The sequence below is a fragment of the Elephantulus edwardii genome, unplaced genomic scaffold, assembly GCF_000299155.1.
Source record: "Elephantulus edwardii isolate Elephantulus edwardi_28Jun2011 unplaced genomic scaffold, EleEdw1.0 scaffold00057, whole genome shotgun sequence".
NCBI lineage: Eukaryota > Metazoa > Chordata > Mammalia > Macroscelidea > Macroscelididae > Elephantulus > Elephantulus edwardii.
The window spans coordinates 13,537,860-13,548,314 of NW_006399807.1; the positions used below are offsets into that span (position 1 = coordinate 13,537,860).

The 10,455-nt window shown below is 37.2% G+C and overlaps 1 protein-coding gene and 1 pseudogene across 1 annotated transcript in view; one reads left to right on the forward strand and one right to left on the reverse strand.

Moving 5' to 3' along the window:
• The window catches only part of KIFAP3 (kinesin-associated protein 3), a 213,303-nt gene that overhangs the window by 124,763 nt on the left and 78,085 nt on the right, over positions 1-10,455 (reverse strand). The window contains exon 10 of the mRNA XM_006887460.1: positions 47-147. Coding sequence (XP_006887522.1) covers positions 47-147 — 101 coding nt within the window. The remainder of the gene's footprint in view (positions 1-46; positions 148-10,455) is intronic.
• The window catches only part of LOC102843656, a 28,214-nt pseudogene continuing 18,266 nt past the window's right edge, over positions 508-10,455 (forward strand).

Below are 10,455 nucleotides of genomic sequence, written 5' to 3' on the forward strand. Positions count from 1 at the left end.
TAAAAATAAAAAATTATAATAGAAAAAAAACACTAAAACAACTTACCTGTGGTATACAATCAGTATATGCAAACATTGATTTAAAGCGGTCATCCATGCTTATGTGGTACAGAATGCACATTGCTATTTGTTTGTAGTTTTCATTTGCTGTGGAAAAAAGTCAAGTAAATTGTGAGATAAATCTTTTCATAGTGACATATTCAAATGAATGCATTATAACATTAAGACTAAACAATCAAATCCGTATTTAATATTAACTTTGGAATAAACTTGAGTTCCTTACTTCCAATCCAAAGTTCAGAGTACACTCATGTTACTTGTGAAATATCACCAATTTCCAAAAGAGAATGCCTATTTTTCAGTATTAAGTTTTTGGGATAAAAAGGTTACAGCTTAAGAAGAAATTATTTTTAAAAAATCAAATATAAGTCATACTGGGTCACTGTTTTTCCCCATGTTCCCTGCTTTATCAAAATACCTAATTGAAATAGTTAATGAAAAGTGATGATGTTTAAGAAACTTAAAATCACACCTGATTACTATGAATCAGGAACAGAAAAATCTTCACCTGATGAAAGAGGTAAGACAATAGTTACATAAAAAGTAATAAAATACATGACTAGAAAATGTGAGCAAACGTCTTAGATAATATTAGTCTAACTTTACCATGTTTTGAAACGGGAATAAAGGTAAGTGACATATCATAAATTTGGATAATGAAAAAGTAGTTTAACGTCATGTAATCTGTCTACCTGCTTTCACACAGACCTATTCAAGACTTCAAAATTAATGACAAAACTAGGATAGAAACATTCAGTTAAAAGTTTTATTCAAATAGTATTTACCTTGAGAAATTCTTCAATATATTCTGAATAAGCAATCATTTAAATGAACTTAGCTGATAAATTACGATTTGAAATATATTTTAAGATGGAGGATAAAATGGACCACACAGCACAAAATACCAGGATACCTAGTGTCTTTTTTGTTGTTGTTGTTCTTTTGTTGTTGTTTTTTTTAAGTATGGTTTCCCATTCTATGGTGTTAGAACTTTTGAAAATGGCTTTTATATTCATTGCCTTAGCCTCCCTGGGGTCATGGTCGCCACCTGCCCCAACTGTAGACACATGATTTGATCAGCATCTTCAATATCATCACCAGCTCTAGAGAGCCTGTGGCAAGGTGTGGCCTGATGGAGCCCTGGATACAGAGCTAAAGGTTCTGCGTGTTAGACAATCTAAGGAAGAACAGCTGACTCGTGACTGCTAGGAGACAAAGCTAGTAGGACAACTGAGAAAATCAGAGGCTTCTTGCATTTGTGTTGCAGGACTGAACCTAGACTTTCATTTTTTACTGAGAAGCCATCTGAACTAACTGAGGAATTGTGTCTTGTTAATCTGGCTTGGGACTGTCAGACTAAACTGGGACTTTTACTGTGTGTATCTTTTGCTTCCTTCACACTCCCCCCAAAACTATTTCTTTAATAAATTCCACAGCTGTGCGTAAAGTAAGTTCTGTGAGTAAATCAGCAATGAACACCGGACCCCAGTGATTAACAGAAGTAGGTGCAGCAGAGTGGGAGAGCGATGTCTGACCTTGAGCCAGTGTTTTTGTACAGTGGATGTTATTAATGAGGGCCGTCCCCCTTTGTAGAGTTCACTGTAGACAGATTTGGCCATGTCCATTCTACATTGGCTTCTTTTACAGCTAATGTCAGAAACAATGGGATTTATTGTTCTAGACATGGGTTTTTGTAAACTGGGGCCTTAGGAAGATGTACAGCCCCCAACCCCCCAAGCTGGGAAGGGCATGGGTTTCAGGGAATTTGTCCATTTCCTCCAAGTTTTCAAATATTTAGAGTATGGCTTTTCATAATATTCTGATATTACAGATTAATTTCATTTGGTTCTGTTGTGATGTCACCTCTATCATTCCTTAATTGGGTTATTTGTGTCTTCTTCCCCCACCCTTTTGTTAAGTTTGCCAACTGTTTGTCAATTTTATTGACCCTTTAAAAAAATAGATCCTGGTTTTGTTGACTGAGTTTTTCTGTTTTCTATGACAATGATTTTAGCTCTTGTTCTTTTAACTTCCTTTATCCTGGAGGCTGTGGGTTAGATTGTTGTTCTTTTTTCTATCTGATGAAGGTGCTCAGTCAGATCATTAATTTTGCTTCTTTCTTTTTATGTGTTTGCCTATTGATATGAATTTTCTGCCTTACCTGCATCCTAGAGGTTTTGTACATTGTATTTCCATTGTCATTTTTTGAGGAACTTTTTAAATTTCATTCTTCATTTTTTTTCTGCAACCCAACTGTGTTCTATCTGGGTGTTATTTAGTTTCCACACGAGTGATTTTATAAAATTTATCCTCTGGTGGTTCTGGTCTGAGAAGATAGTTTGCATTATTTCAGTGTTTTTGAATTTGCTGAGGTTTGCTTTGAGCCCTAAGACATGATCCATTCTGTAGAATGTTCCATGCACACTTGAGATTGAACTGAGTTTTGGTTGGGTGCTGTACTCTGAATACGTCCTATGGTCAAGTTGGCTGAATGTACAGTTTAGATATTCTGAATCTTTAAGTTTCTTTTGAATTGACCTATCCCTTAGTGGAAGTGGTATATTAAAGTCTCATACCACTATTGTAGTGTTATTTCCTTATTCAATTTTATTCACCATTGTTTTTTGTTTGTTGCAGGTCTATCATGTGGTATACAGATGTTGACCACAGTTATGTTTTCTTTTCTATTGTGTCTTTAACCATTATATGGTGCCCTTCTTGTCTTTTATGGTGGTTTTCATCCTCAAGTCTACTTTATCAGGGATTAGTAATTGCCACTCCTACTTTTTGTGGATGCCATTTGCTTGTTATGGGTTTTTTCCCCCCTAGCTTTTGATTTTGAGTGTATCTTTCTTTTCATTTCTTAGATGTGTTTGTTGTAGATGGTCTTTTTTTTTATCCATTCTACTATTTTCCCCCCTCTTGATTGGTGCATTTAGTCTCAATACATTAAGTATGATTATTGACAGGTCAGGTTTTATTGCTGTCATTTTGCTGTGTTTCTTTTTCTGTTATTTCGGTTAATATGGTCCATCTGCTTTTCTTTGGTCTCTCTGTGTGAAGGACTTCCCTAAAATGTTGTAGATTTGGTTTTGTTTTTACAAACTCCTTAAGTTCCTTCTTTTCTGTAAAGAATCATTTCTCCTTCATATTTGATGGAGAGTTTTGCTGGAGTTGTAGTTTCCACCTGCCTCAACTGCAGAGACACTGTTTGCTTTGATCAACATCTTCAACATCATCACCAGCTATAAGGCCATAAGAGATAAAGGTAGTCAGATTGTGGAGAGACTGTGGCAAGGTGTAATCTGATGGAGCTTTATCTCCTAAGAGGAAGCCAGAGTTAAAGGTTCTGCTTGTCAGATAACTGAAGGAAGAGTTAATTTGGGACTGCTATCAGACAAAGCTTGCAGGATGACTGAAGCAACCACAGGTTTCTTGTATTTATGTTGCTGGACCAAACTTGGACTTAAGACTTGTTGACTGAGAAACTGTTTAAACTAATTAAGGAATTTTGTCTTCTTGTTATTCTGCCTCGAGACTGCTGTACTAAAACTTTTACTGTGTGACATCCTTGGCTTCCTTTACTCTCCAAACTATTTCCTTAATAAACCTCATTGTGACAAAATCTGTGAGTCAATTTTTAATGAACATCAGACCAGTGACTAGTAGAAGAAGGCACAGCAGAGTGTGTAAGCCATGTCTGATGATGTAGCTATTATTTTGGTAATATGGATGTTATTAATGTGGACATTTCCCATTTGTAGAGTTAATTGTGGACAGATCTAGCCATTTTCATGCTGTATTTGCTTCTTTTACAAATTCTTACTAAATATCTTTCACACATTCTGTCTATAGATTTTTATGGTGAGGAGAAATCATTTAGGGCATAGGAACTCTGATATTCTAAAATGCTAAGTACAGCACATGGACATTCCCAACAAATATGTTTGGTCTATTTCAAATATTTAACCATCAGAGGCTAAAATAGAATTTATAAATACATTTACCCCAAGATAGCACTCTAGTTGTGTAGTCTGCATAATTAAAATCTGGTAATTTGAATTCACCATTAGATTTGTGGGAGAAAAAATGGGCAATCTCTTGTGTAACTGGATGGTCAGCTATGAATAGGTTCTTAGTCAATAATAAATGTTTTTAGACTATGATACAAATTACTGTCTATAAGAACTCAAATAACTGAGTTACAATTATTTTAAGGACTTTCAGGGAATCTTGTAAAAAGGTAAGTTAAAACATTATGTTCAAGATGGCTTCACAGCTGATTTTTTTAAATTTTTATTAATTTTAATGAACATTTACAGAGATTTTGGATTCCCATTCATTCATTGTTGTACTTTTCTCCCTGCCCACCCCTCCCCCCAGTTTGCTCTTCTCTTTGAAAAGAAAAATTCCTTCATTGGTATACAATCCGTACACCCCAACCCTGCCCTGAGTACCCTCAACTAGGCAACCTTCATTCTGGACTCTTGTGATAACCATAATACCCTATCATATATTTCTTTTAACCTGTTCTCTCCCTCATCTGTTTCAATGCAGTATACATAATTTATCCAGTTTTTCTCATTCTTATCCTAACCCTGATGTCAGTCCCATTCTACAACAGTGGAATTATGCAGTGTTTGTCCTTTTGTGACTGAGATATTTCACTCAGCATAATGTCCTCCAGGGTCACCCATTTTGAATAATATTGCATGAGTTCTTTGTTTTTCAATGTGGCGTAGTATTCCATTGTGTGAGTATACCACAGCTTCTCTATCCATTCGTTTGTTGATGGGCACTTAGGTTGTTTCCAACTCCTTGCTATTGTGAACAAAGCTGCAATAAACATGCTGAATTCTAACAAACATTCAGAGAAGATTTAGCACCACTTCTACTTAAAATATTTGAAAAAATTGAAGGAAAAAAAAGGGGGAACACTTTCAGAATCATTCTATGAAACAAGCATAACCTTAATACCAAAACCAGGCAAAGATACTACCAAGGAAAAAAACAACAACAACTACAGACCATTATCTTTCATGAATACAGATGCAAAAATTATAAACAAAGTCCTCACCAACAGAATCCAAAGGCATATAAAAAAATAATTTACTATGACCAAGTGGGATTTGAAAAACAATCAATGTAATTCACTATATTAACAAAGTAAATAACAAGAACCATATGATCTCAGCAATTGATGCAGAAAAGGCATTTGACAAAATGCAACACCCCTTCATAAAGGCACTCAGCAAAACTGGAATAGAAGGGAATTTCCTCAAAATAGTGAAAAGTATACATGCAAAACCAAGAGCCAACATAATTCTCAATGGAGAAAGACTAAAAGCATTTTTCTTATGAACAGGGACCAGACAAGGTTGCCCACTGTCACCACGTCTATTCAATATTGTATTGAAAGTGCTTGCTAGGGCAGTATGAAAAGAGAAGGAAATAGAAGGCATTCAGATAGGCAAAGAGATGGTTAAGCTGTCACTATATGAAGATGATATGATAGTATACACAGAAGATCTCAAAGACTCAACAAAAAACCTGTTAGAGTTAGTAAGACAATTTAGTAGAGTGGCAGGATATAAGATCAATATACAAAAATCAAAAGGATTCCACTACAGTAACAAAGTGAACTCAGAAAATGAAATAAAAAAAAGCAATACCATTTACAATAGCCAACAACAAATTGAGATACTTGGGAGTGAACCTAACTAGAGATACAAAAGCCCTATAAAAAGAAAACTGTAGAGCATTTCTGTAAGACATAATAAAAGACTCAAGAAATGAAAAAAATGTACCTGTTCATGGATAGGAAGACTCAATATCATGAAAATTATAATCCTATGAAAAGCAATCTATATGTTCAACACAATCCTAATCCAGATACCAAATTCATTTTTCAAGGAGACGGAAAGAGAAATTGTTAAAATTTATTTGGAGAGGCAAAAGACCCAAATAAGCAAAACACTTCTGAGAAACAAAAATGAGGTTGGAGGCATATCACACTCTGACCTGAAAACCTGCTACACAGCAGTAGTAATCAAAACATCATGGTACTGGTACAATGACAGGCACACAGACCAATGGACTAGAATTGAAAACCTAGAAATAGATCAAGTTAGTTATGACCAAGTGATATTCAACAAGGAAATAAAATCTATTCAATGGGAAAATGACAACCTCTTCAGCAAATGTTGCTGGCTAAAGTGGACTTTTACCTGAAGAAAGCTGAAACAGGACCTACATCTTACATTGTACACAAATTTCAACTCAAGGTGGATCAGAGACCTGGGAGTGAAGACGAAAACTATAAAGTTCTTAAGAGACAAACTGCGATTAAGCTCAGATGTGCTAATTCAGGGTATAAAAAGACTGCCAAATACAGCCAGAAATACACAATTGATGAATGGGACCTTCTGAAGATTAAATCCATGCATGCATCAAAAATTTTTTTAACAGAGTGAAAAGAAAACCTACAGACTGGGAACAAATATTTGATAATACTATCTCAGACAAGAGTCTTGTAACTAAAGTCTAAAGAATACTCCTCCACAAGAAAAAGACTTACAACATGGGCAAAAGACACGGCAAGAATTATCACAGAGGCCGATATTTGAATAGCAAACAGATATGCAAAAACGCTCAAAATCACTGGCAATAAGAGGGATACAAATAAAAACCACAATGAGATACCATCTCACTCCAGTAGCAATGGCAAAGTTTAACAGGACAGCAAGTAATAAATGTTGGAGAGAACGTGGCAAGAAAGGAACTCTTATATACTGTCGGTGGGATTGTAAGATGACAATCATTCCAGAAGGCGGTTCTGGAGCTTCCTAAAAGAACTTAACATAGAAATTCCATATGACCCAGCTATTCCACTACTTGGAATATACCCTGAAAAAATGAGAACTCTGCAACCCTCACTTAAGGCAAATATTGGTTCAAATGGACTTGACTTAATTTTCCTCAACTTCAGCTTGAATTTGCATATGAGTAGTTAGTGGTCTGTCCCACAATCAGCACCTGGCCTGTTTTTCACTGCTGTTACTGAGCTTCTCCAGCAAGTCTTTCCACAAATGTAATCTATTTGATTCCTATGCATACCATCAGGTGAAATCCATGTGTATAGCCTGCATTTGTTTCTTATAAAAGGTATTTACAATGAATAAATCATTGAATGTGCAAAAAAAAAAAAATGAGAACTGAGGCACAAATGGAGACTTGTACACCAGTGTTCACAGCAGCATTATTTACCATCACAAGGACATGGAAACAACACAGATATCCAACCACAAATGGATTGAGAAATTATGGTACACTCACACAATGGAATACTACTATGCAGCACACAGGAGTGATGATTTTGTAAATTATTACTTAACTTGGGAGGGACTGGAGAGCATTGTGCTGAGTGAACTAACTCAGTCCCACAAGGATAAATATTGTATAAAACCATTATTGTAGAACGACTATAAGGATTCAAGGGGAGAGGGAAGGTGGTAGCAGAGGGATGAGGTTGTGTAGGGGGAGGGGAGGATTAATCATGGAATTGTACAATATGATGGGAGGAAGTGAGTGAAACTGGAAGAATCTGTTCTGGAAAACAATGTATTCAAATTTTTTAAATAAACTAGTATAATAAAAAAATTAAAAATAGAATTAACAAGGGGAAGAATAGGAAAAGAGTGGACAGATAAATGAACATTGCACTGGAATGATGAAGGAAAGGATTATGCTAAAGAAATGGTTAATTAGGTATGACAATTAATCTGGAAAAGGATGTACATTACAAAGAAGTGTGCATCAATGCATAAATAAAAACACATCTTTTCTATAAACTTTCACTAAAATCCCAATAACTTTCTTTAGAAAAATAAAACCAATTAAAAATGCCAACCCAAAACATGCTCACTGCCACAGAGTCAGACCAACTCACAGATGACTTTTCAGTGGGTTTTCAGAGGCAGTTATAATAGGGGGCAGCCCATCTTTGTCCCATTGAGCAGCTGATTGATCTGAACCACTTTCCTGTTGGACAACTTGTCAAACTTCTTACCCACTGTTGTAGTTGTTAGGTGCCATTGAGTTGAATATGACTCATAGTGACCCTATGAACAATAGACTTGAACCCTGTCCTGTCTTGTATTATCCTCATAATCTCCAATACTCCAAGCCCACTGCCACAGCTGTTGTGTCAATGAACCTGACTGAGGGTCTTCCTCTCTTTCTCAGTCCCTCAATCTTCCCAAGTATAATGTCCTTCCCCAAAGAATAATGCCTCCTAGAAACATGTCTAAAGTACATGAGATGATGTATCATTGTCTTTGCCTCTAAGGAGCACTCTGGCTGCACGTTCTCTAAGACATATCTGTTTGTTTTATTGGCAGTCCATGGGATATCCAACAGTCTTCTCTAATACCACAATTCAAAGGCATCAATGATTCTTCGGTCATCCTTAGTGGTTGTCAGATCTCAGATGCTTACCAAGTGACTGTAAAGACTGTGGTCTCAATCTGTGCACCTTTATCCTCAAACTGACATCACTGCTCCTCAGTAATTTGTAGAGGTCCCCATCTAGGTCTGTGCTACGTACTGTTCTTAGGGCTTACACAGCTGCAGTGTATAGCTTTTGTTTTCTTAGAGTTTATTTGTCATACAAAAATATATCAGGCTTTAGTGGATGTAATCTGTGTCGTTTTCACTGAGTTGCCTGCGACTCATAGCAATCCTGCATATAAAAGCTGTGAATCCTGCCCTATATTGAACCAGTCTCACTGTCTCCAACACCTACCCCTATTGATCTGTCAATCCATCTCATCCACAGGCTTCCTCTCTTGAGCTGTCTCTCCACCCTTCCAAGTATGATGATGTCCTTCTCCACGAACTGGCCCCTCCTTGCAACATACCCAAAGTATGTGAGATGGAGCTTCAAAATCCTTGCCTCTAAGGAGCAGCTTAGTTTCATTCATTCCAGGCAGGACATATCTGCTAGTTCTCTTGGCAGCCCATGGTACATTCAATACTCTTTTCCAGCTCCACAACTCAAAAGTACTGCATTAAGGCTGTGTCTCAAGCAGTTTAAATCCACCAACTATTGAACAAGACGGGCAACCTTCTCCCATTAAGATATACAGAACTGGAAAATCCACGGAGAATCTCTATGAGTTGGAACAGACGTGAATGAGTGGGTTGGGTGAGTGAGTAAAAGAAGAACAAAGTAAACTTGAGAAATGTTGTTTGTTGTGTACCATTGAGTTAGAAACTACTCGTACCTGACCCTCCAAGAGACATTCTGAGGCAGTTAATTGTATTGGAGATTACCCATCTTTCTCCCATGAAGCAACTGCCTTACCACTCTGCCACCAGAGAGCAGCTCACTAAGAGGGACATTAGTCCAACATTCTACAGACTATATTCCCAGATCTTGATATATTTTTATTTAACATATAAACTCCAGGAAGACAAAAACTTCACCAGGATAGTCATGTTAACCAAGAACAAAACAAGTACTTGAAATTACTAACTAATCAAACAAACAAACAAAAAACCCCACAAACCCAACATCTTCAAGGTGAGTCTAATTCATGGCAATTTCACTTGTGATGGACTTAATCCTTTTGTAAGCATTTTCTACCTAGAAAGAACTGTACTGAATAGACTGTAAGTCACTGAATTTTCAAAGCATTCTGTCAAATAAAAGAATTCTCATTCTTATGCATCAAATGATAAACCTGAAGTGTAAAGAAATCACTTGCTATATGTTGTTGCTGTTATGTGCCGTCCAGTTGCTAGCGGCTCATAGCGACCCTATGTACAATAGCTCTAAACTCTGCTCTGTGCCAATCTCATTGAGTCTGATAACACTCATCCTGATTGCCCCAGTCACCGAATCAATCCATCTCCCAGAGGGCCTTCCCCTCCTGCACCCGCCCTCCACCATCCCAAGCATGATGTCCCTCTCCAAGGACCGATCTCTCCTTACAACATGACCAAAGTAGGTCAGACGAAGCCTCAGAGTCCTTGCCTCCAAGGAGCAGCCTGGTTTAACCCTCTCCAGGATGAATCTGTTTGTTCTCTTAGCAGCATATGGCACCTTCAGTACTCTTCCCCAACACCAAAGCTCAAAAGCATCAATTCTCCTTCTATCCTCCTTGGTCATTGTCCAGCTCTCTGATGCATAACAAGTGATTGCAATAACCATGGCCTGTCCCAGACGTACCTTTGTCTCCAGAGACACACCGTTGCTCCTGAGTACTTTAGAGAGGTCCCTAACAGCAGACTTTCCCATGGCAATACGTCTTTTAATTTCCTGGCTGCTGGTGCCAAGAGTGTTGATTGTGGAGCCAAGCAAACTGAAGCTGTGAACAATCTCAATCTCTTCAC